This window comes from Lissotriton vulgaris, chromosome 3_2 (assembly GCF_964263255.1).
Source record: "Lissotriton vulgaris chromosome 3_2, aLisVul1.2, whole genome shotgun sequence".
Lineage (NCBI taxonomy): Eukaryota > Metazoa > Chordata > Amphibia > Caudata > Salamandridae > Lissotriton > Lissotriton vulgaris.
This window is the reverse complement of record NC_141690.1, coordinates 190,987,699-191,015,239: the sequence shown is the minus strand read 5'-3', so window position 1 is coordinate 191,015,239 and position 27,541 is coordinate 190,987,699. Positions and strand designations below refer to the sequence as shown.

At 45.2% G+C, this 27,541-nt stretch overlaps 1 protein-coding gene across 1 annotated transcript in view; it reads right to left on the bottom strand.

Moving 5' to 3' along the window:
- The window catches only part of POLN (DNA polymerase nu), a 2,377,116-nt gene that overhangs the window by 2,309,789 nt on the left and 39,786 nt on the right, over positions 1 to 27,541 (bottom strand). Inside the window, exon 2 of the mRNA XM_086964459.1 lies at positions 17,310 to 17,449. Within this exon, the coding sequence (XP_086820585.1) occupies positions 17,310 to 17,449 (140 nt within the window). The remainder of the gene's footprint in view (positions 1 to 17,309; positions 17,450 to 27,541) is intronic.

Here is a 27,541-nt window from a genome sequence, read left to right as displayed (position 1 = left end):
ACCTTGCAAGGGCCTGTGGGCCAATATCAGCCTACTGGACTGACATAGTTAAGCATGTAGGGCATATAACACAAGTAGCTGTACCAGAAATACCATTGGTGGCACTACTAGGATATATAAAGGACATCCCGAAGGGGAATCGTAAGCTTGCGGCCATTTTGCTGTTAATGGCAAAACAGCAGATAGCCATACACTGGGAAAAACCAGCGCCTCCCACGATTACAGGGTGGATAAAAGCAGTCACTTACTGTAGAGATCAATTTTCCACCTTTTGGGAATTGATGCCAAGTAGATCCCGTCCAGCTGATATTTGGGAACCCATTGCGAGGTGGCTGGGGGCAGGTGGGCGAGACTTATAAATGGGAAGTACTTGTGGGGTGAGGCATGGAACGATTACAGGTGGGACGGTTGATATTGGGAACATAGTTTATTTTTTATTTATTTAGAAAGTTTTGTATAGCGCGAAAGTGACCCTCTAGGGTATCAGAGCGCTTTACATGGGGATAACACGATTATCATTTGAGCTGATCAACAGGCAAACATCAATGTCACAAGATAGAGCTGTTTTGTATATAGAATAGGGAACACCGTTTCATGAGTTCGGCTCGCATATATATTTGATTATTGGTCACTTCCTGACATCTGATAGTAATACCAAATAGCCCACTACCAATATTTCCGAATACCCCAGCAAGCACTAGAACTTTACGTCATTTGCGGGCACTTTTAACAACAATCACACAAGTGGAAGATTTGAACTACAATTCCCATTGATGCGCAAATGGTACATAACCGATCTGACACCGAAATGTGCCGGTGGCTCGTATTCTACTGATGTAGCTCGAAATAGTACAGTAGGAGAGGCTGCCTAGAGATGTCTTAACATAGCTGGATGGGGTTCGGGGGATGATTGAGGAGGGGTTGTTGGCAAATACAGCTGTGTAAAGTGCATAAAACCACATACGCCGCCGGCCTCCGGGATGTGGCAAAAAAGGGATGTGTACGTTCCAGTATATGTAATAAAACTTGTTTAAAAAAAAAAAAAAGCTTTGTTAAGGTGATTTTTAAGGGCAAATAATGCAGTTCCTGCAAGATTTGTTTAATTATATATCAAATCTTTTTTAAATACAAATGCAAGTATTTGACCAATATAGCCTCATTTTAAGGGTGTAAATCAAGTTATAACAAATGATTATCCTGTCCTTACTGAAGAAAGGCGAACACCTACACTTAAGAATATATATTGTAAAGAAGTACCTTGCATGTGGGGGTGACTAATCAGTGCCTATGATTATCAGTGTAGATCCCCCTGCAAGAGACAACAGTACATACTGCACCGAATAATATTATTAAAATGGACATTCGAATAATATGAAGGATTCCTCCACTTATATTTCCAAACCAGTCACCTTTCTTTGAAATTCTCTTCTGGTTGAACTGACTAAAGAAGCTATATCTTCCTGTGCACCAATCTCTTCTAGCTCCTATAGTTCATGAGTGAAGTTAGTGATATTAGTCACGCAATTGTCCATCTGGTTATCTACTTTGGGAATGTAAGCACAGCAATGCTTTTAGCCTGCCTTCGTTTGCAAGTGGCATATCTAATGCAAATCTCTTTTGCGTTATCAAAGCTCTCAGTCAACTATCGGAATACTGGGCAGGAGAAGCTGCAGCACTGAGTGCAGTTATTGGCTAGGCCCAATGACATCCCATCAAAGGCTGTGTTTGGAATTCCCCTTTGGCCCTAAGGGCTCTAAAGTTGAGAGGAAATGTTTCAACTTAGCACTGTTACTGGCAAAGTGCCTCTTCAAACGGCGCTGGAAATCCCCCAGGACTCCAAATTTTAATGGACTGGCATGAGGAACTGTAACAACGGGACCTTGCAGAAAGCGTAAGCCCTTGGGCTGGAGGAATATAGGGGGTTCAGCAAAACAAGAATTTCAATGGAATGGACACAATGCTGGAGAGCTTTGAGGTATACGATTCAGAACTTGGAGAGGGTACAGGGTCCCAGTGAACAAGTATTCATCGGCCTAGAAAGGAGAATGCACTGGGCAATACAGGTACCTGGGGTCTAGAGTCATCATAGTCGTTTGGGATCATAAATGTGTAGTATTGCACCCGCACAAACACTTATCCCCTCGCTCTCCCTACTGCTCTGTTTATTGCTGTGATGATGGTTCTTTAGTGACATGAGAGTTTTGAGGAGGTTGGGAACTGGGTGGAGGGATACCGTTTTCTTAAGTACTTGATTATGATCCATTTATCTTCACTGCATAAGCTGTGGCATACAACAAACTGGAAGCTCTTATCTGAATAGTACTGTAGTGTTGAAATTTACATTTTAATACCATTACTTATGAAATGGATACCCATTGTCCAGTATTTTGGATGATTTGTTATAACAAAATGCAAATAAAAAAAATTAAAATCAAAGCTTTCATATTGAGCAGTTCTTTATGGCATGACACGGAGGCCAATATTATGCAATCTCCTTTATTGCTTAGCTCACAGCAGCAACAATGAAAGGATCTAGAACTTCAATGAACATTCCAAATAGGTATATATTCCATGTGCACGCAGTGGTCTTCCTTCTTTGTTGCTGCTGCTCACAAGATAAGTATCCTGATTTGACTGTCTGCGCTGTGCTTGCCTGTGCTTTGAGTGTGATTCTTTTTGGACTGTGGGAGGTTATTTGTTAAGTGAGTGTCCCATCCTCTCCCTCCCTGTCCTTTAGCAGCACTGTTTTATATTTTTATATATATTTTCATTTATATATTTCTCTCATCGTCACCCTTGTGGCGTGTCCTCTGGGCTCACAGACTTCTTTTCGCTGTGTTTTCACCCTCAATCTCGGACTGAGTGTGCCCCGTCTTTCTCTTGACTTACGCTGACTCGCGCCTTTCTTTTGGGATTTGCACGGACATTTATCTGCCCCAGTGCGGACTTTGCCGTGTTATTTTGCCGTATTCCACCCCGTTGCGGCGGAGTTCATTTCCCCGCCCGCACCCCCCTTTCCACCCTACTCCTTCCCTCCTCGACTCTTTCAGGCTGAGAGGGAGCTGAAGGGAGCGGGACCCGCGTCTTTCAAACGTCAGTCCCGTCTAGCTTGTCCCTCCCGTCTCCATGGTGACTATGCGGCCTTTCACGGAGTGCGGAGGGCCGCGAGTCACTATGGGGCTGGGGCAAAGTGCTTCTTAGCCCTAGTTTCGACGAACGCTCGAAAAGGCTTGCCTTACCTCGACTCGCTGTTTCTTCTGGCCGGCCACTTCCCAACGCCATGTTTGCTTTGGTGATTGATTGATTATTTTTTTTAAAAAAGAGGAAATGTCGAAATAGACAAGGGATATATTGCAACTATAGTTCATATCGACAAAGGACTTCCATATATTAGACAGTGAGAAAGGGATTCCCTAAAGAGTATAAACAGTAAAGAAGGACTTGTTCTTTTCTGGTCATTTTAGAAGAAAGACACTCTCCTATTAGAGGAATATCCTTTAGCCCTGACCTCGTTTCCATGGTTACTTACCTCCATTTTGTTACCAACATTCCTGCTTTTGACAGTTAGCTTTTCCTTCCTTACTCCAGACCCAGCTTCTGCTATGGCTTCTGAACCTTCTACCTCCAGTATGGAACACAAATTGGAGGGACTGATCAATAAGGCCCTGGACAAGGTGATGGGGTCTTTGGACGACACCATTAATAAAATTTTTTAATCACTTTCAATGCCAGGCTGGCAACAAAAAAGAGCTCAAGGGGACTCTACCAAGGCTATAACTAGCCAAAGGAAAAGACAGATCATTACTAACCCCCCTGATGGTGCCAAAAAGTCTAGGACCTCCATCCCTGGCTATTTGAAATCACGCTCTGGCGGTGACACTAATGGTGCCTCGGGCACACTGGGTAGGCAGTCAAAAGGCCCGAACCTTCCTATCCCCATCGATAGTGACGATGGATTGGAGGACGAGATAAACCTCTCTTGCTCCTCAGACTTAAATTCTGATGAAGAGGAAGGTGAAATCAGAGAGACTTTGGGTGAGGCATCAGAGGCCTCTGGGTCTAGAATGGGAATACTTGACCCCTTTGGCGAACATATGTTTGATCCCCTACTTATCAAACACTCCCTTTCTCCAGAATGGACCCCATCACAACACATTGGTGAATACCTCTCCTTTTGGCTCCGCAAGGAAATGCCAAAGGAGGTCAGAGCTCGCTTGAGATCTGAATGTCCCCGGCCCTCCCTTCCCGACAAGATAGCTATGACCCCCGAGCTGGATAGTAAGGTGGTGGCTTTCATTGCCAAGACCGGGAAGGATCCCAGGAGGGGACTTGATAAGGGCCTGAAATCTTGCCAAGACAGGCTCCTGGACATTACGGGTCCACTCACTAAAATGTTCGAGCTGGCGGAAGGGGCATACATCTCTGATACTCCCATTGACCTAAGAGAACTACGCCAGTGGGCACAAAGGGCGATCTGCCTCTTAGGCAACGCAAATACCGCACTTTCAAACGAAAGGCGTAAGAGTGTTCTCTTGAAGATCGATCCCAATTGGCCGAACTTGCCTCTAAAGAAGGGGGTGCATCTTCAAGGGCTTCTCTTCGGGGAAAAATTCATCAGGGATATGGCAAAGTACGTGGGAGTTTTTAACTTCATACAGAAATCGCAGAAGGATATTAAGAGGGTTTTCAACAATAGTTTTTTTCCCGGGCCGGGAGGATGCGGGGTCGATTCCCCGGCCGTGGAAATTCCTCAACGAGACCCTTTGGAGGACGCGTAGGAAGGTCCTTTCAGTCCGGCTATGGCTTCCAGTCATTCTTCTTTCCCCAGAGACAGAGGTTCAGAGGAAGAGGATTCAGAGGTGAAAGGAGGACAAGAGGCTTCTCTACTGGTACCGGTAAGAGCTCCCAAAGGCCTTTCAGATACCCCTATAAAGATGGGCGGGAGACTAGCCCTTTTCTCTGGGAATTGGACCATGGTGAGTCAGGACCCTTGGGTGCTAGACACTGTGAGGGGATACAAAATAGAATTTGTGGACTTTCCTGTTCAGACAAGATTTCCCCAGGAAATACACTTCTCCCAAAAAGATTCCGCCTTAGTGTCCCAAGAGGTGAAGGACCTTTTTGCCAAAGGTGCAATCCGAGAGGGAGAAGAGGTTGGCTTCATCAGCAACATCTTTCTGGTAGAAAAGAAAGACAAATAAATGAGACCAGTCATAAATCTCAAAGACCTAAACCAGTGGGTGGTTTACCGCCATTTCAAAATGGAGGGAATCCATCTTCTCAGAGATGTATTGAGAAAAGGCGACTGGCTTACTCGCCTGGATCTCAAAGACGCATATTTGACAATCACGATCTGGCCCCCTCACCAGAAGCTTCTCCAGTTCTTTTGGGAGGGCAAACTTTGGTAGTTTTGCAGCCTCCCCTTCGGTCTTTCATCTGCCCCTTGGTGTTTCACCAAGGTTATTCGTCCGATAGCAGGGTGGCTGAGGAACGAAGGGGTGAGGCTAATTCTTTATCTCGACGACATCTTGATAATGGCGAATCCAAAGTCGTCGCTTCACAACACACTGTCCTCGCAATAAATCTTTTGGAACACCTAGGTTTTGTGATAAACACAAAGAAATCCTCTACGTCTCCAACCCAGGTCACTCAATTTTTGGGCTTTTCAGTAGATAGACTCCAAGCAAAACTGAAACTTCCAGGGGACAAAGTCAGGAAACTCAGGAAAGAGTTGAGGAAAGCGCTAAAGATCCGCTCCTTTCCTCTAAAGACCTTGGCAAGGATATTGGGCCTACTGTCCTCAGCTATCCAAGCGATTTATCCGGGTCCCTTACACTATCGGGTGCTTCAGAGGCTTAAGGCCAAAGCCCTCAGAATAAATCCATCTTATTCTCAAATGGTTTGCCTGGACGCGGACTCTAGGAAGGAGATAATATGGTGGTTGAAGAATGCAGAAGCCTGGAACGGCAGAGCGATCTTCGGAGAAGAAGTAGACCTAGTCATACACTCGGATGTGAGCCTGGAGGGTTGGGGCGCAACGTGCAGCGACTCCTAAACCGGGGGACTCTGGACCACACAGGAAAAGGATCTGCATATCAACTGCCGGGAACTCCTGGCGGGATCCTTTGCTATCCAGAGCTTTACCAAAGATCTGATGAAATGCTCGGTCATGCTTTGCATGGACAATGTATCCGCTGTCAGATACGTGAAAAAAATGGGCGGGCCTCATTCCAAGCCTCTCAGACCTGGCCAAGAACTTTTGGGCCTACTGCCTCAACATGGGCATCTCGGTCGTTGGCGAACATATTCCAGGTTTGAGCAATGGGGTAGCAGATTGGTTCTCCAGGAACTTTGTAGATTCGAGCAACTGGAGACTAGACAGGAATATTTTTCTTGCGATCCAAACTCGCTGGGGCCCCTTCGGAATAGACCTTTTTGCGGACCGTCTCAATACTCAACTACCAAGTTTTTTAACTGGAGGCCGGACCCTCTGGCCTTGGGAATAGACGCCTTTTTTCAGAACTGGCTTGGTCTGAGACCCTATGCATTCCCACCCTTTGCAATGCTTCCACGCTTCCTCGTCCAGGTCCGGAGGAACAAAGAATAGGTAGTAGTAATAACTCCTCTCTGAAGATCCCAAGCGTGGTTCCCCATCCTGCTGGAAATGAGTGTGGATTTTCGAATCCTCATCCCCGCTTTCGAAGAGTTACTGACAGGACCTCACGGGGAATACCACCCACTTCTTCTTCAGGGCATCCTATGTCTGATGGCCTGGAAGATTTCAGGAGACAGTGGCAGATCCCAGGACTTTCGGAAGGCGCTTTCAGGCTCATGTCGGAATCATGGGCCTCTGGTACCAGAAAAGCCTATAGACTGGCTTGGCATAAATGGGTTCGTTGGTGCCTTCGACGGGGTTACGATCCCGTTTCAGCTGATATAGTTCAAGTTCTTAATTTTTTTACAGAACTCTTCGCATCGGGTCTGGCTTATCGGACCGTTAACGTTTATAGATTGGCTATTGCTGCAGGTCATTGCTTGCTAGATGGTTCCTTGGTAGGCCAGAATTTTCTGACCAAAAAACTTATGAGGAGTATGCGCGTTTTGAATCCTCCTCTACCAAAATACTCTGCTCTCTGCTCTCTGGGACGTGAGAGATGTCCTCAGACTACTTTCCTCTTGGGGCGAGAACTCTTCTCTCTCTTTAAAGAAGTTGTCTTTTAAATTAACTGTTTTACTGTGCTTTGTCTCCTTCAGATGTACCTCAGACGTTAAGGCCTTAGATGTCTCTAATAGGGCTTTTCAACCTGAGGGAGTTTGCTTTTTCATTAAAAGACGGACTAAAACTATGTCAACCTCTGTTTTCTATCCCTTTTTCCCTCAAAATGAGATCTTGTGTGTGGTACGGTGCCTGTTGGAATATGAGAGAAGGACTTTAGGTCTGAGGGGTTCTGTAGATCAACTTATCTCCCACAGGTTCCCTCATAAAGCGGTTTCCTCTCCCACCTTGGCTAGATGTGTTAAAGATGTCATGAAAGAAGCTGAGATCGATATTTCAATTTTCGGGGCTCATTCCCTTAGAGGAGCTTCAGCTTCAAAAGCTTTTATTTTGGGTGGTGGCCTTCAGGATATCCTTAGGGCTGCAGATTGGTCGAATGATTGTATCTTCAAAAGATGTAATTTTAAGCTTGTATCAAATGTCATTGATAATGTTTTGAACACACTTTGAACTTGCATAATATTGATTTTTCACAGCCTGCTGGGCAGAAAATCTGGATTTTATTAAAGACACGGAGGCAAAGATTATCCCACCTCTTTTGCTCCCACCCTGGGAATGTATTTTACCTTTTGTTCTTTTTTTCAGATTAATTACTTCAAAGGTGGCTTCGTTGAATTCTCTATAGTTTGGTGTTGGATTCAGAGTCCTCTAAGTTATATCTGAAGTCTTATACGATGGCTTCAAGTTCTATGGCTTCAAGTTATATAAATTGTTATTATTTATTCAATGTTCTCTAAAATTATTCATAAAAGTTATCTTGTTCGCTGCACAAAGAAGGAAGACCACTGCTTGCACATGGAATATATACCTATTTGGAATGTTCATTAAAGTCCTAGATCCTTTCATTGTTGCTGCTGTGAGCTAAGCAATAAAGGAGATTGCATAATCTTAGCCTCTGTGTCTTTAATAAAATCCAGATTTTCTCCCCAGCAGGCTGTGAAAAATCTAAATTAATAACATTTGTGCACCTGCAGTGTTAGAAGCAAGCCTAGCCACAAAGGTGGACAGTTTACTAATCCTCACAGCTTCACAAGCTACTTCTACAGAAAGCATTAAAACACCAAAGATCACAAAGTGTTTGTCCGAAGCTACGCCTATCTATATATATAAAAACGAATGTATGTCTGTCTGTTTGTCCTTTATGTATGTCTGTCTGTTTGTCCTTTATGCATTACTACACCATTCATCCGATCGGCATGAAACTTTGGGAAGTTGTTGAGTACACTCCCGCGAGGGTTGACAAAAAAATTAATTAGTTAAAAAATTAAAAAATTGGTTGACAGTTGTTGAGTACACTTCCGCGACGTTTTCTGGCAAACAAAAAAAAAAGGTGTTAAATATCGACCCCAGGGCCCTCATAATCTTTCCAAAACTGAACGTTTACAGTTTCAGGTGTGACTCGCTTTTGCAATGACCATCAACAAAGCACAAGGACAATCGCTGCAAGTGTGTGGACTAGATTTGGAGAATCCGTGCCTCTCACATGGACAACTGTATGTGTCCAGCTCACGCGTCGGAAAAACCTTTTGATTTATTTGTGTACGCACCAGACGGAAAAACAAAAAATAAAGTGTATCCACAAGCACTCGAATAAATAAACAGAATTAAAACAACACTTTAAAATGTTTTCCATATTAAAATGAATAAGTTTCAATAAAAATGACACAATGAAAATTGAATGTTATCATAACAAGTTTCCTTAAATTTCCTTTGTTCTGAGATCGCAGCAATGCGCGACGGGTAAGCTAGTTTCTTCTAAAATTGGTTGCATTTCCACTACTCAAATTATCCGTATGATATATACACTACATAGCAACTTCCCACCAAATTATGTGGCAACTGGAAAGAAGCAGATTTGCCGCACACAATGTATTCACCTTATGCTATTTTTTTGCCCTGTTAGTATGGAGTCCTTCAACAAAAAATTCTGGTCACAAGCGCTCCAATCCACAATGTTTGCCATCCCATTCCCTTTCACAAATGATGCATAGTTTCCCTCTCTTTGCCAGATCCAAACTTCACTTTGGATTTTTTTCAACCTTCTCTTCTCCTTGCTTAGGTTCTTTGTTTGCTACTTCCTTTGAAACTTCCTTCTCCTTCATTATTCTCTCATTAAGTTCAGCTGTATACACCCTTTCGGCAAGATTAATTTTGAATGAAAGCTCACTTGCAACTCGGTTAGACATATATTAGAACATGAAAAAGGTTGAAAATATTTCATTATGTATTTCTTTTTACTCCTCCGTATGTACGTTTTTCAGAATCAAGAAGTAGGGCCTGTCATCCATGTGTACAAGTTTGAAAGAGGTACTTTCCAAAGGTGAGTTGTACTCAGAATAATACATCTTAATCGTATCTTGGTGATAGAACAGATTCACAAACACACTGCATCAGACTGCAAACAACAAAGGAAGACAAAAGTATGTTGAACCTTCAGCTGCAGAAATAGGCACATATGAGCAGATGAAGCACTCTTCTACATGCGTGGCCTTGCATATTGGGCTAATATTTGATAATAAACATTGTAATGTAATTAAAATACTTTCAGAACTCATTTTATGTGAAAATCTTAATTCTATCTGTTCTCTATTATTTGCTAGCATTTGATGTTTTTGAGCTTCTCCATCCAGAAGATACAGATCTGTCAGCAAGCCAGCTACATAGATTACTATAGCAATCACCAAAACTACTAGGACAATTTTGTAGCACATTTGTGCTTAAACGTCATGCTGATCTCTCTACAGGTCAAGACAGAAAATCATCACCCCCATTGGCCTAGGTCACAAAGAGTCTCACTGAGCCGCACTTGGGGCCCCCTAATCCTGGCTTGCTGAGCATAGGCACCGCACCTCGAAGGCTAGTGCTCTAGCCAGTGCAAACTAGGCCTGGGCAGTAAATTCCGTTCTGCTCACGGAATTTGCAGAATTTGGTTAATTTCGCGTTCCGCGGAGAACGCGAAATTGCCCACAATTCTGCATTGCGCAACTTCGAGAAATGTTTTACTTGTTAGCATTCTCAAAATGCGTGTTCGCAAGATATTTCCCCCGAGCACGCAAACAGCGATTGCGAACAGGAAAAAGGCATCGCGAAACAAGCAATTCTGTGTGTTTGCGGAATTTCTGCGTGTTCGCGAAGATTTTTAACAGTTTCGCAGAGATTTGCGTAATGCAATTACTCAAATTCCGCCCACCCCTAGTGCAAACACAAGGAGATAATGGACAGAGCACTGAAACCTTTCAGACACTCACCCCCAGTCACAGATCTGGGTTGAATCCATCATCGTTCTTTAGCTCACTTGGCCACCCCCGATCAGAACCAGCCATATGCAATTCAATCTTGACCCTGTTCCTTATTGGAACAGTCCAGCCCGAACTGCCAAGCCTGGTCTTACCTGGACCGGAAACAAGCATACTGAGACCGGTTTCGTCATAGCATCCCTCATCTGCCAGGCTAGCTTGATTCTTGTGGCAAAGTGAGCACGGGACCCAAGTCTGGTGCTCTAGCCAGCACCTGAGGTTTGAAGAAGTCCTGCATGGTCTTTTTGCAAGGCGTTTCTACACATGGACTACTACTCTACTTTCATAGGTCAGTTACCATCACTGCCACCTTCAAAACCAACATCTAGCACCCTTGGATGTTAATCTATTCACCCTGCGTCACTATCACCTTTGGGTCATGAGCTATTCACTCTTCAATTTCCTTGAATATCTTAACCCTAAATATGGAGACAAAAGAAAGTGTTCATTTACTGTGGGAATTCTGGGGCACCCTATTTACTTTTTTTTGTACATCTTTTTATTAACATACATCAGCGTATTAATTTCAGAACGGAGGAAGCAGTAAGATCTGGCATCATGGAGACAATAGGTGAAATCAAAAATAGCAATATATCCCCATTACTGTTCGCATTTACCCTGGAGCCACTGGCCCATTGGATCAGAGCCGATACCTCTATCAGAGGCCTTTGGTGGAATGACGATACACTTGATAAGATCTCACTATATGCAGACGACATTCTCGTCTACACCTCCTCCCCCAAAACCTCTATCAATAGTCTACCGCACGTCATCACCAATTTTGGCAAATATTCGGGCTTCTCCATAAATTGGTCCGAATCCGTATTGTACGCGCTGCATGCCCCGCCCCCTCCCCTCCCGAAGGGTTATTCGATCACTGTGGCCCAGGACGGATTCAAGTACCTCGGCATCTTCGTCACATCAGACCCTAAAGTCTTCTATGACCGTAACCTGAAGGGCCCACTACAAAGACTCCATAATGATATATCTCATTGGAGATCACTGCCTCTGTCCCTCCCAGGCAGGGCAGCCCTTTTTAAAATGCTTGCGCTTCCACGCTTTCTGTACGCCTTACAAAATTGCCTATTTACCATTGCTGATTCTTATTTTAATGCACTGGAAGGGGACCTCCGCCTCCTCCTATGGGACGGTGGTTATCCCCGTATAGCTCTTCCTTCGCTCACGCAGGGGTGGTACGACGGTGGTATTGCCTTGCCAAATATGCAACTTTACTACTGGGCATCCCAACTGGTTGCCACCAACTCATGGCTCTATGGTCCGCCAACCAACCCTGCATTTCACCTTGAACGATATCAGACAGGCCGAGAGGGTTATCTTGGTGCCTTATATGGTAAGCCCTCCCGCAATCGCTATATAGGCCCGATGACACAAACACTAGCAATCTGGCGCCGAGCAAATAAACGCTTGGGCTGGTCTGACACTTACAAATTAGCCACTCCGCTATGGACCTCGGACACACGTGGCTCCCTATGTCACTATCAGTGTTTTGATAAATGGGACATGATCGGCATCTCTACCTTGGGAGACATGATCCATAAGGGCAAACTATTGACGTTTTCAGAGCTTCAAAAGAAATATGCTTTAGCCCACTCTGAGGCCTTCCGCTACCTCCAAATCAAACATGCCATACTCACTAATGTCCCTGATCTCTCTTCTCTCCCACAATCCTCACCCCTCGAAGACAGACTACTATCGGAACCCCTCCAGAACAAGTCGATATCCTACACCTAACGCAAGCTAAGTATTAACACTCCTAACTCCTTTCAGCTCCTGCGGGACAAATGGCAGGGTGACATTGGGCCCTTAGAAGACGATGAATGGCAGGCGGCACTGATGTCCCCGCGTGAGTCAGCTATAAACCACAGATTTAGACTTATACAATTGAAGATACTACATAGAACGTACATATCTGCTCCCCTCCTAGTCAAAATTGGTAGACGCACAACCGATCTCTGTCTCCGTAATTGTGGGCTTGTAGGCACTTTTTACCACACTATATAGGGCTCCCTGATGATTCAAGACTTGTGGGTGCGAGCGACCCAGAAGATGTCTGATGCACTGGGAAAATCTGTCCCTCTAACTTCAAAAGGCAGACTCTTTAATGTGTGGGACCCCACGGATCTCACTGAACTGGAGCAGCAGTGGGCGGCTTTGGGTTTTCTCTTGTTAAAACGTGAGATAGCAATGCAATGGGGCTCACCAAAAAAAAACTCCTGGTAAGATGGGTGGCTGCAATGGATACATGCATGCTGTCCGAAAAAACTATATATAAGGTCAGGGGATGTCCTAAGAAATGGGATAAGAAATGGGGTCATTGGAATGTCTATAGAGACGAGCTTTGTATCTCCCTTACAGCTGATATGACAATGGCCAGGACTGGTCCTTCCCGCAATCAAACAAATGTATTGCTGTAAAGTATGCCTTCTATGTAATTTTGTACTTTAATGACTGCCAACTGATCAATCACTCTGCTTTTGTTCAATAAAATATTTAAAAAAAATAAAAAAAATACCCATATATCACCATATGCGGGTCCACTTTCTAGGACAGCCCGAGCTACATACCATACACTGCCTTTTCTCTATTGATTGACCAGTCAAGGACTTTCTCCCAGGCCTCTACCGTGGGAGGATGAGATGCTCCCCATAGCTGTGCGATATTCCTTTTGGCGAGCATTAGCCCCAGGGTGACTCATTGTGTCAGGTAAACATTCAAATCCGTCGGCTCCCACACATTCTGCCATTCTTCCTCATCCATATCAATACCATCACCGTCCATCTTTCCAGCAATGATTGAAGAGGGTTTGTCATATTATTTATCCGTTTTTTATATATCAGGGAGATAGCTTTGTCGGGAAGGTGGCTATCTAGTACCCTATACTCCAATTGGGGATGATTCGGGAAGGGTGGCGCCCCGCGGCAGAAGGGATCGCAAGAGGTGTTGGATCTGCGTGTAGCATAAGTATTCCATATCAGCAAGAACAAATTGCTGTTGCATGGTGGTAAAATGATCTAACATCCGATTTATCCCAGAGGTCTCTGATGTGTGAAATTCCAATAAGGTACCACTAGTCAAACGCTTTTGATTTCCATAGGCTACCCAGTTGTTCTGCGTCCCACAGTGGAGTTGCTAGCGTCAGTCGGCGATCCCAGCCAAGGCATTTAGTAGCAGTATGCCAAACGTGGACTGAATATTTGGTGGGACCAGTCAATTTAGGGTGTTGAGGTTTGGAATAAAGAGCTCTATTGTAGTTCCCCCCGGAAGGAGCCCCCTGTCCATGACATAGCCAGGGTCGCCTGGCCGGGTATAAGTGCCATGATTGATGGCTGCTAGATGGGCCGCCCAGTAATATTTTTTAATGTCTGGGAGGCTGATGCCTCCATCATTCCAGTCCAAGGTAAGCTTGGTTAGGGCAACTCACTGCTTTCCATCCCACAGCAGGTCCTGTTGAAGGCCCTCTACCTCTTTGAAATAAGACAATGGAACGGGATCCAAGGAGTCCTGCAGGGCGTACAGAAAACGAGGCGAAGACATCATTTCAAAAAGGGCCGCTTACCCAGTAGGGAAAGAGGGAAAGACTTTCAGTTATTTATATCCTTCCTCAACCTGGCCAGGGCAGTAGGTTCAGAGCATACCGAAGCGATGGGTCTAAGGAGAGAAAAAAAAGAAAGAAATACCTGAAGCCCTCTGTGTTAATTTGTATAGGGAAACCCTTCAGTGGAATAGGTGGCTTTCCCACTAGAACGAACAGCAGGCACTTACTCCAGTTAACGGAATATCTGCCAAAAATCGCCAGGATGTCTAAGTAAGATATCATCCGCATAAAGTAAAATGCGGTCTTCCCACTGCGAGGACCAATGCAGTCCCAGTACAACTGGGTCCCTACGTACCCACGCCGCCAGTAGTTCCAATGCTAAGGCAAACAAGAGGGGGGACAGCGGACACCACTGACGTGTCCCATGGCTAAGTCCAAAAGAGGCCAACTTTTTATTGAGGACCACCACTTGCGCCAAAGGTTTAGTGTATAGGATCTGTACCCATTGGATATATTTCGGACCAAACCCCATTTTTCCCAGTACTGCCCAGAGGTAGGGCCATTCGATGGTGTCGAAGGCCATGGTAGCATCCAGGGAGACTATTATGGCTGGTTCTTGGATAGTGGATACTCTGCCCAGTACCCCTTGGACTCTACGCAAATTAAGGGCTGTATTACGGTGTGGGATGAAACCAGATTGGTCTGGGTGGACTATTCAATTCAATTCAATATTTATTTATGATTTTGTAACTCACATGAGATCCACATAAAAGAATAACATAAAAGCAAAATACGGTTACATGCAAATGTGGAAGAGAAAAAAAAAGAAAAAAGCAATTTCATATCCACTAATATATATCTAGAAAGCTTTTAAAAAAGTAAAAACAATGTTAACAAAACATTTCGTTGGGCGGATTATGAATGGCATCCATTAAAGAGCTGGCAGACAAAATACTTAATTTTAGGCAAATTGGTCTCAACCACTTTCGTCGATATAAAAGAAGGGCCGGGCATACAAAAAGAACATGAGCAATGTCCTGGATCGAATTATTGCACTGGTTGCACGTTGCTGAGGAGCCGTACCATCTGAATAATAAATTGTTCAAAGGGAGAAGGTCCTGCCTCAAAAGGAACCAAAAGCGCCGTATACCATGAGGAAGGTTTCAGGAGACATAAGGTTGCATGTTTCTGATTAGATAGGAATCATTGACCGGAGAGACACCTTTCTTAAAAGTAAGGGTATCCCCATCCATCTCAAAACTTAGATTCCATGAGGCCAGTTTTAGTTTTAGGGTGGACTTCAACTGGTGTGTAGATAACGTAAAAAGAGTTGATTCTTCCAATTGCAATAGAGCAACAGGCCTTCTAAAATTCTTTACGATTAAAGAATGTTCTTTTAAGGATCCCAATAGTTTTTTTTTTATAAGGTATCTTAAAGTATCCAGTTTTCCCTTTGCCAGACATGAGACCCATCGTACTATCCCAGCAAGGCCCTGGACCCAGCTGCTACGCATACCAAATTCTAGTCTAAGGGTAGCCACAGAACAAGCAGTGTTAACCGTAGTTAAATACCGTAGGAGTCTGCCCTCAGTTGTATGTAAAAAAAAACCATTGCCCCAATTCAAGTAGTTCAATACCATAAAGTAAAGAGGCCGGGATTTTAGCACGGAGGGCCTCTAACAAATAGACAAAATGTCTTTTGCCTGTGGATTTATAGAGCGCGCTTAAACCCTTGCCTTGTGCCATTGCCTTCCGAGTGTTATTATCTATATGGGCCTTATCACTCAAATTACCAGATACTATTTTCCCTAGGAAGACATAAGATTTTACAACTTCTAACTTATGTCCACCTACAGACCACATAAAATTCCCATGTATCTGTTTTTTCTTTCCTGTCATACACATGACTTTATTTTTTGAGACATTTATCTTCAAATGATGAGTCTCTGCATATGCATTTAGTGCCTGCAGACGTTTATTTAATCTTTTTGGAGTTAGGTCCAATATTAATATGTCGTCTGCATACAACAAACATAATTGGTTTATCCCCCAAAACAGGGGCAATACCTTCACTTAAAGATAAGGTCTGGGGAAGATCAGATATGTATAGGGAGAATAGTAAAGGAGCTAATAAACAACCTTGTCTTATTCCATTGGCAGAAAAAATGGCTTGAGATAGGCCTCTTTCCCCACCCTGAAGAACTCTGCAGCAGGTATCAGAATGAAGATCCTGAACTAGATCCAATAGCAATGATGGCATGCCAAGGTCCAATAGTTTCCTCCACAGCGAAGGACGATCAACTTTGTAAAAAGCTGTGGAGAAATCTATAAAGGCTGCATAAACTCTCCCACCCTCGGACCTTGATATATTTGTCGGATATTACTTGTAGGGCCGTTAAGTTGTCCATAGTACCATGCCCTTTGCGAAAACCCATCTGCTCAAAGGGTAGTACATTACTCTTATCCACTCAATCCTGAATTAACTACAGGAGACACTTTGCAAAAACTTCACCAATTGCGTCTAAAAGGGCGATTTGGCGATAATTTTGTGGGGCGGTCCAGTCTCCCTTCTTGAAAAGGGGAACCAGTATACTCCTTTTCCAAGAGGGGAGAACAGTTCTACTCAAAAAACAAATTTTGAACACCGGGTGAAGAAGTTTGCTCCACAGTACGCTATTTTGCTTTAAGACCAAAATAGGAAGCTCATCTGGTCCCATTGCCATGGAGGAACGCAATTCCCTGATCGCCAATACAATGGCTTTTTCAGATGGAGGATCTATAGCATGACTATCCGCATTAATTCTTTTACTGGGTGGACTAGATTTCCAATTACATTGACCAAACGATTGGCCAGGAGTTTAGCCAGAATCTTGGGCTCAGCTTTTAAGAGAAAGAACAGTCTATACGACGCACAGTGCCCTATTTATTTTTTTTTAAAAACATACAAAGTAATAAAGGTGGTGTACTTCAGGGAATCACATCTTCAGATGTCATTTAAAAAGTATTTACTTTACCACTAATATCAATTTCTGGCCCAGCAGTGGTCATTAGTCACTCCATTTCTAAATACTCTTGCTGTTCCTCCTGTTTACGAACTTAGGGCACACATTTTGCACCGCATCTCTAATGAATTAGAAAACACTAATGAATAGTTGTAATAGACTTGATGAAAGTTACTTACTTTTTTCACTCTGAAAATAATTTGTAGTTCTGTCGGAAGTGCTGAACTGCATAGCTGCCATGATCCTCTGAGCAATATTTGATAGAGGCTTTCGGTGAATATCATGTCCAAGATACTTGTCAACATTTTCCATATTACACCTATGCATTAACATATTTATATTATTTTTGTGCTGTATGGCATCATATAGAATAATGAAACATTATAAATACTGATCAACACATTGCCAGCGCTTAAATATGTGCAACTAAAGACACCGGCAGTATACTATATCAAACAATACCAATATTAAAGCACATACACAAAATTTTGAATCATTTTTAGTATGGTAAAGTGAAAAAATATTTACAGTAGATTAGTGCAACAAAGGTCCTCTGTATGGCTTTATGACACCAAGGTGTTCTACCTTTTTACATTTTTGGGTCATCCATGTGCTTTCCCCTAGTGTGTGTGTTAAGCATGAAATCCTGCTGGAGGGGCCCGTGTTATATCTTTTTGCCCACATCTGAGGTGGAATAGAAATTTGCCTAGCACCGTAAAGGCAAGTTTCAATTCCTCCCTCACCCTGACCCGCCAGATCAACTCTGTCGACTCCACCTGTTTTAACTTCCTCTGCATCCTCCGCAAGACATTCAAGTGGATCCCCCCAGAACACAGGAAGACCGTCACATACGCACTCATAACTAGCAGATTGGACTACGGCAATGCCCTCTATGCCAGAATCAACAAATCCATGCTACACAAGCTCCAGACAATCCAGAACACCGCAGCCAGACTCTTCTTCGGAACCCCTCGACACGAGGACACATGACCCAGCACCTGCGAGACTGCCACTGGCTCCCCATCGAGCAGAGAGTAACCTTCAAGCTACTCACCCACGCCTACAAATCCCTCCACATCATCGGACCCAAATACCTCAACGAAAGAGTCTCCTTCCATGTACTGAAAAGAAACCTCCGCTCCGCCGACCTCGCCCGGTCAGAGACCCCACACAACCGCAGAACCAGAGGAGGCGGGAGAGCTTTCTCCTACGTCGCAGGTAAGACCTGGAACGAGCTCCCAGTCAACTTCAGACTCTCCCCCACGCAGCACACCTCCAGGAAAAGCCTCAAGACCTGGCTTTTTGTTTGATCCGGAGCTCTGCCCTCCCAACGGCTTGAGACCCACACGGATGAGTAGAGCGATTTACAAACCTCCGATTGATTGATTTATATTAAGGATACTGAGGCAAGGATTATGCTATATCTCTCGCCGCTTTATTAACATCAAATTGCACAGCAGCCAGGAAGATGAAACAAACAAGTCTTGGAAGGTGGCCAAAGAAAACATCAACTCCCATAACTCCAGGGAGGCATCCGAGAACATAGTCATTCCATTATGTCCATCAGCAAATCCAATACATAGTCCCTTCTCTATGTCTGTCCCTCCTCTTTCTTCGCGCAAGTCATGCCAATTCATCACTAGTCCTTCTTTGAACCGTTGTTTCCTAGAAAAACTGAGGCAGCGTAAGGGTTTCAAGAAACTAAATCTCTATGCAATGTACAATGTTCGACAATTGCAATACGAGAAACATTGAAACCAAAAACAACTCTTCAACCAAGATTGAAAATCTCATCAAGTATGAATCGGTTACTTACTATCATAAGGGTGGGTTTGCACCAGCTGTGCCCCGGGTGGGATAATCCTTGCCTCTGTGTCCTTAATAGAATTGAAACTTACCTTTAGGGTGCTAGGCAAATTTCTATTCTATGTCATACCGGAGGCTCCGATTAGGCTAGTTTAAAGCTTATTTACCTCCAACTGAGCCACCTCCAAGACCGGTATGAAGTAAAACCTTTTGAAGGTTGAGTCGGAGGACCAATCTGCTGCACTCATTAAATCCTCTAGATGAGCCCCCAGCGAAAAAGCCTCAGAGGTCATTGCATCCCTGGCTGAGTGTGTTTTGTGCCAATACAAGAGACAGCCTTGTGCATTTTATTTCAGAGCAATAAGAAGTTGTCGTTTACCCGGAGGGCAGAGTTCTTGAGTTATTTCTTCATATGCCTTAAGGCAATTCACCACACACAATTTTAGGGTGTCCTGAAAAGCCAGTTATGAAACTGTCCTGGTATGAGATTTAGTAGGTCGTCCTACCGTGAACACTAGTCCATCTGGGGAAAAAACTCTTGCTGAGATGTCTACTGCCCGGACATTGGAAACGCTCCTGCAGGAGACCAGGCATGAAAGCCAGCTTGGAATAGATTTCTTTCAAGGAAAGGTACATATTCGGCTCCCAGGACAAAAATAGGTTCAACACTAGGATGATGTTCCATAGGGCAGAATAACATGGTTTCAGAGGCAAAGAGAGCCGGATGCCACGCAAAAGCCTGCAGACGAACGGATGCTCTCCTACAGGAGCCCCGTCTATTGGGTTATGACCTGCAGAAATTGCAGACCGTATTGCATTTATTGAAAGATAAGTCAGCCCCTCTATAGCCAAGTCTGCCAAGAAATTCAAGATTGGAACACCACCTACGACCATGGGATCCAAACTCCTTTGAAGATGCCAACAAACCCATCTCGTCCAGGCAGACCGATAACTTTTTGTGGTGCTATCTGCCCAAGCCTTTGACAAGAGGACTTCAGCCGGTCTCGAAAGTCCAGGCAACGTCCACCGCTGCCAGAAAGCCACGACGCCATGAGAAGGAGCAACCCCTGGGTGACCAGGTGATGTGGAGCCCCATCTAGGTTCAGAAGCAGGTGAGGAAAAAAGGGGAGTAGGATTGGAAAAATCCCAAGAAAGTTAAAGAAGAACTAGAAACCCTACTTGCAATATCCAACATGGCGCTATCATTGTCACCTCTGCCTCCTGCCAGCGAATCTGGGCCGCCGCCCTCGTGATCGAAAAAGGAGGAAAAGAGAAGCCCCTCTCCTTGCTCCACTTCTGAAGGAAGGCGTCCTTGGCCACAGCCATTGGATCTGGTCTCCAACTGAAAAACTGTGGGACTTGATAGTCCAGGTGTGACATAAAGAGGTCCACTGAGAACAGTCCCCACAGAGTTTCCAGCTACTGAAAGACCTGAGGATCCAGTTTCCAGAGACTGGAATTGTGAAGATTTCTCGAGTGTCAATCTGCATTCTGGTTGTTTTTGCCCAGAAGGTACTTCACCGTGACAGAGATGTGGTGAGCCGAGTAGAAACGTTTGCTAAGGCGCATTGGCGAGGACCTCCCAAACGGTTGACGTATCGAACCGCGGAGATGTTGTCCATCTTTAGGAGGACACAAGACCGCACTTCGTCCTTGGTCCAACAGCAAATAGCAAAAGAACCTACTAGGAGCTCCAGGCAGTAGATGTAGAGGTTTTGCTCGTCCAATGACCAAACGCCTTCGGTGGAAAAATCCCCACACTGGGTGCCCCAGCCTGATCTGCTGGTGTCGGATTCTATGATAAGGTCTGGAACTGAACCGAAAATCGCCTGACCGTTCCATGCCTCCATGTGGGACAGCCACCACACAATCTCCTCCTTGGCCTCTGCCAAAAGAAGGACTGAGTGGTCGTATGACAGTCCTCTCCGCAGGTGATATGCCTTGAGGCGCTGGAGGGCCCAGTATTGCAGGGGCCCGAGAAGATTTCCTGAGTAGATGAGGAAAGAAGGCCCACCAACCGGGCAAGTTACCGAAGGGAGGTGTAAGGCCTGGAGACTGTTTGTCGCAATTTGTGATAAATCTTTTTCCATCTTCCACGACGGCAGACTCAAAGACCCATGAATGGAATCCACCACAAATCCGAGAAGTCACCTTTTGAGAAGGCTTGAGAACCGATTTTTTTCTCATGGACGATCAACCCTAGGCCCTGTAAAAGGGACACAGCTTGCTGGAGCTGTCTGGACAAGGTCTTGGGACAATATGCCATAAGAAGAATGTTGTTTAAGTACACAACCATAAGTATGCCCTGAGCCCGGAGGAACTCCACTGCCGGATGAAGCACTTTGGTGAAACACCATGGTGCTGAGGAAAGACCGTTTGGAAAGGCGGTGAACTCGTAATACTGCAGGAACCGCCGATGAGGGGGGTGGATTGGAATCACCAGGTAAGCATTCTTTAGGTCTAACTGAACCATTCAGTCGGAAGGAAGAAGGACATCTCGGAGTAGATGGATTCCTTCCATTTTTAAATGGCGGTATACCAACCACCCGTCGAACTCTTTTAGGTTGGCAACCGGACGACGTCCCCCATCGGATTTGTCCACCAAAAATACGTTGCTAGGAAACCATGAGGGTGCGGAGCTGATCTGCAAATGGCCCCTTTGCAAAGCAACTCAGATACCTCTTTGTCGATCAGCTGTACCTCGTGGGAAGTGAAGGATATTGGCCGAGGAATATGTTCCTGACAAGGGTTTTCGTAAAACTCTATATGAAAACCCTGAACGGTCTGTAAGACTTATGTGTCTGAGGTAATGGTCGCCCAAGCGTCCCGAAAGGCCGCTAATCAACCCCTGATGCGAACGTGGGTCGCAGGTAGAACACTTACCGCTGGGATTTCCACCACCGGCGTTGCTTTTGAATCCTCCGCGACCTCTGAAGCGTTGGCCTCTTGTTGGGTAAAAACTGTTGTAGTTTGCGCTAGAGTTATATTGTCTGTGACAAGAGCCTTGTCCCCTTGAGATGTTTTGTTGGGAACCAGGCCGGACGAGAGGCCCCTGCCTCGGCCGGGCCGGGTTGAAAAACCAATTGGTTAAAGACCCTTTAGATATTAGATTGGGCCTTATCTAGAGAAGTGACGGTTGCAGCAAATTTGCCCAACTCCTTTACGAAGAGACCCCCCTTGGGCAACTACCCCTGCCTCCAAGGAGGCCAAGTCCCCTAGCTTGGGATCAAGTTTGATCAACAACGAGCGGCGACGCTCCGTTGATAGGACACAGTTGACATTGCCCATAAACATAATAGCCCGTTGCGCCCAGTTAGAAAGTACCTCTGGAATAATTGGAAATCCTGAAACCGGAATGTCTAAGATTTCTTTCATGGGGCCCAATGGCGTCAAGGAGCTTATCCTGGCATGACCGCCAGGATCTATCTATACCCTTCCGGGGATCCTTCATGTACTTTGCCAGGAAGGTGGCCATCTTAGAGTCCAATTCCTGAGTGAAGGCAACCTTGCCATCCAGGGTGGGCCTTGGGCACTCCGCCTTTAGGCAGCCTCAGTCTTCCTTTTGTAAGGGCTTACGGAGGTGACCCACGACAAACTTGGCCTCCTTGTTGCCGGAAGCCCAAGAAGGTGACCGGGGATGAATGAGTCCACCATACCGGAATCTTCTCCCTGTGTTGAGGGAGGAATGACTGCCAGGCGCCAAGGCGGTGAGGGGCCTGCACCATTGTCCGTGTCCCCCTGAGAGTCCTCATTCCCAGGTTCCAAGTAAGCTGGATCAGGGGTGCCCGGGGGTTCGACTTCCAGGGTGGGGGCAGGGGTGGGTGACACTACCGTAGCTAGGAAGGCGATTTTTTGGCACGCAAACGCATCTCTGTCAACCCTGTCAGTACACTTCTTTTTGAATGGCAGGGGACCCTCCCAGTTACCGGATCAGCCGAGGGTGCTGGGAGCTCTGCACGCGCTTTTGCCAACTTAGCACATTCCTGGACAATTCTGAAAGGCAGTGCTCCATGGGGCCGACCACCTCATTAACCACCCTATAAATGGAGGAGTCCACAGCCTCATAGAACTCATCCTCATAAGGTAAGTACCCCTGGACCTCCTCCTCATAATAATAATTTTGAGGTTCCATTATTACATTATAGGTGACTAAAGAAAAGAAGTGCTGCAAGGGACCTCTGCGTCAGCTTTCCTGATGTTAAGTGCTGTGCACTTCAATTTATTAGGCTGCTGAACTCAAACCAAATTGAGGCAGACCGGAGGACTGCAAGGTTTTCAGGCAGCCCAAAGAACCGCAGTAAGGCTTGCACCACCTTAGCGCGCCAAAAGCCCTCAGCTCACTGACCGGGATGCTGCCTTACCGCACGCTGTGCTGAGAATGAAGTGCAATAAGGAAAAAAATTGCCTGTGTGTCAACACGGGAGGCCCGATGAAAAGACCCCTGCCAGGTAGTTCACTTTGAATATGGAGGGAAAATATGACCCACAGTCGGGCCTCAGGTGAAGGCAGCGGGGAAGGCTTGATTGGACTCGCCACTCGCAGCGCAACTCCTCCTCTGAGGAGCCACGATGCGAGACCAACGAGCCAAGAGAGTCCCCCTAGCGGGCCTGCAAAGCACCGCAATTAGCAGGGCGCCAGCTGCGTAAGGAGCGGAACACGCTCGCGCATGAGGAATCTGCAATAAAAAAGCAAGTCCCAAAGACAATAATACTATGAAACAATCCCCAAGCTAACGCTAGCACGCAAAGCAGTGGGGAAAATACAATATTATAAAACAATCCTAGTCAGTAATATGAAAAAAGATCAAGGAAGGAAAAAAGGGACTTAACTGCCTGCGAAGCAGCGAAGTGACAAAGAAGGAACTATCAGCCAGATGCATCAATCAACCATTTTGCGATTCTTTATTAGCGAAAAATAAGGATTCGCTAATAAGGAATAGCAAAATGCTATGCATGAAGAAATCACATAAAAAATAGCGATTTCTTAGAATTCCTTAATTGCGACTCGCAAATTGCCAGTCGCAATTAATGAATACCTCCCCATTCATTCCTATGGGCCTAGAGGCCCATAGGAATGAATGGGAAGACAATCTCAATTTGCGAATCGCAATTAGCGAATCGCAAATTGAGATTACGATTTCAAGGGTGCAGGGGTGTCCAAAGGACACCCTGTTGCACCCCTGAAATTGATCTGTGCACATATGTTGCGCACACACATGCCTTTGTGTGTGCGCAACATGAAACCTTGAAAAATGCACTTAAGTGCATTTTTCAAAGTTTTAGCAAATTACCATGAAGTTGTACTTTGTGGTAATTTGCGTGCCCTATTAGCGAATTCGCTACGTTTGAAACTTTCATGCATTGCATTAAAGGAATCTCAATTTGAGATTCCTTAAATGCAAACAATCGCAATTTAGCGAGTTCTCAATTTGCGATTTTAGCATTTGGGATGATGCATCCCAAATGCAAAAATACCGGTCGCAAAGGGGCAGATTCTGAGAATCTGCCCCTTTGCGACCGGTTTTTAGCTTGATGCATCTGGCTGTACATATTGGATATGGTGATGAACATAATGGAAGGACTATGCTCTCGGATGCCTCCCTGAAGTTCTCTGAGTTGATGTTTTCTTTGTCCACATTCAAAGACTTGTTAGTTTCATCTTTCTGGCTGCTGTGAAATTTGAGGTTAATAAAGCAGAGAGAGATATAGCATAATCGGAGCCTCCAGTTCTGACATAGAATCTGATGGCAATCTATAAATAAAACCCTCAAGAGCAGTGACGCAAGGTGGAAAACAGAGCTACACTCAATGAGCCTGAAATTGCCAAGGGGGGCGAAAGAAAAGTGAACGTGCTGGCGCGGCTCTGACGAAAACGAGGTGCGGCCCAGTGGCATGGCTGCGTCCGCGAGCTCGAGAGGTGCACCGCTACTTAGGCCCAACTGGGTTGAAGTTCTTTAGTTGCACCGAATTGTACATCCCATGAATTGTGCACCTCCACAGGTCTCCTGCTTTCCTCGTGGCTGCTTTACACGAACACACCAGCACTTTTGCCACAGTAGATTTTATCAATGCAGCAGGGATAATCTGCTTGTTGACGATTGGGAAAGCACAATTTCTTCTCTAAATCCCGGCGCAGATATTGCAATAGTATGGTTCCACTGGGATCTTGTCAGGCTAAGCCAGCCTCTTCTCCCTCTGCTGATCACGTTTTGTTTTTTGTTTTACATATAACGCTTGTTTTTCATTAATGCCATTTTTTGAAAAGCAGTATGAAAACGGAAAAGGGAGAAATGGCCCTATAATAATAATTTTTTTTAAATTTGACCTTACAGTTCACATTTAATGGCTCTATATAATATTTCTTAATTACCAGGATTGATCATCTGTGTGGCAAATCCTATCTCCATGCAGTTTTGAAATACCAGCCTTTCGCAAGCATGAAATATGAAATGGCTCCTGAAGGACTGGGTTATTTAAGACCCAGCGGTGCCAGGGGACAACACCTGAAACCTTCGTGGGTAACCTGTTCCGGCGTACAAATGACAGAGACACGGGACACTTCCTTCGGCGTCAAAGATTCGAGGTTTATTTACTGCAGGGAACACAGAAGTCACGTGAAATACACAGCATGTAAGTTCGCGGAGTCTGATTCCATTTGCTACTGTGGGTCTCTCCTTTTTATACAGTTTTCTCTCATAGGTTAACATGGTACACAAAGGTTTACAACTTGGTTCCCATTGTAAAAACCATAAGGGGTTACTTTCATGTATTCAGGGCCCGGAACATAAGTACGGAAACATTTGGTGGTTCCCAACTGTAGAAACCCATCTTCTCACCATTAGTACATTCCAATCGGTAGTAAACAGATCGAAGAAGGAACAGGAAAAGGTGCAGAGGAAGACAGAAACAGTGGGGAGATCGGAAAGGGTGTAAAAGGGGGTGGTATCGGAAAACACGAGTTGCAAGCATCAAAGGGACGTGCCTAATGAGATGCACGGCTAAGACAATAGACCGGCACGGCAAGATGTGCCTCAAGCGGAGCCAGCTGCCTTACAGTATCATCCCCCTCGTCATAAAGACACTTTCAAAGGAAACGTGTCTTCCGCAAGAGTCTTGGGAATCCCAGGGTCGCGAAGCGGACAGCGTCCGTTCGCTGGCTACTTGAGGGCAAGAGACAAAATGGATGCCGTATCTAAGATGGAACCCGTGGGTACAGATAGATAAACCCACGAAACAGACGAACGGTTTAGGCTAGTACAGCGAAACTGCGTACACCCACTAAACTCGTCATTTGCGGTTCATAGATACCAGACTCGACCATATTCGTGCGAGTCGAAAACACCACTTACGATCGTCACGGAACCTCACTCCGCTGGGATCCCCTTCCTGTAATCATTAACTGAGGCGTTTTTCCCGGTTACTGAGAACTCCAGTCGTGCAGTCTGTCTCCCGTTAGTGCCCTTCCATTTGGGATTCTCTGCAGCAGTTTTAAGATCTCCTTAGAGATCTTGTTGCTCAAATGGGTGTAATTTCTGATATTTATGTTTCCCACGTCTTCATTGCTTGATTTTGCTCCCGAAAGTGTTTCACTCACAGTCGCTGAATGTCACTCAGAATTAGCTTCAAATCATGAAAATGTCACGGGTAGCAATCTGAAACCTTATGAACGAAGCCGGAGGGAAAGATATCGAGACCGGGACCTCTGACTCTCTGGACTCACCAGCACCTACCACCCCGACCCTGCACCTACTGCCTGAAAAGGAAGAAATGAGGACGGGGTGAATTAAAAATAACTGTAAAGACAAGGCACTGAGGAGACTGAGATGCAGCACAGAGACACACCAGCAACCGACGGCCTGAAGGGGAAGCCTCGAGGAGGAGATAGAGGAGCTCCGAACCTCTGGCCTGCTCACCTCTGCCTGAAAAAGGGGAAGGAGAGTGGTAGTGAATAGGCATGGGCGAATTTTGCGAATCTGGCGTGCGCGAATTTGCGTATTTGCGAATTCGCAATCCGCAAAATTCGCGAACTCCCGCGTTTTTCTGTTTTGTGTTCGCAAGGGTTTCTGCCAGTTCGCGAGGGTTTTGTACCAGTTGGCAATTGCGAACTTACTTGTCGGCTCGCAACGGTCGCGACTATGTTGTTTCTACGTCTGGTTCATCATCACAGGTTCACAGCACCCTCTGTTTCACCACTGCCACCCTCTGTTTCACCCATGCCACCCTCTGGTACATCAATGCCACCCTCTGGTTCATCACTGTAGATTATGGGGGGAAAAGCAAGCAACTGACATTAATTAATTTGGGGTTGATTTAATAATGTGTCACTGTTTTAAAATTCCAGTCTGGCACCTGCTTCCTTATCTGTAATTTGCTTTCTGTTGCAGTGCAATTTTTTTCTCCCAGGACCTTTGTGGCCTACTTGTAGCTATTCTATGAGCCTGCTGTGAGGGTCAGAGCAGGGTCATAGAGTAGTTGCAAGTAGGCAACTGAACTCTGGAGGGGCCCCTCAGGAAGCACTACAGGGAATGGTTACTAATGATGAGTTTGAACTTTTGCACCTGCTGAGTGCTTTCAGTTTTGCAAAACTCGTTTTTCTGCAATTTCGC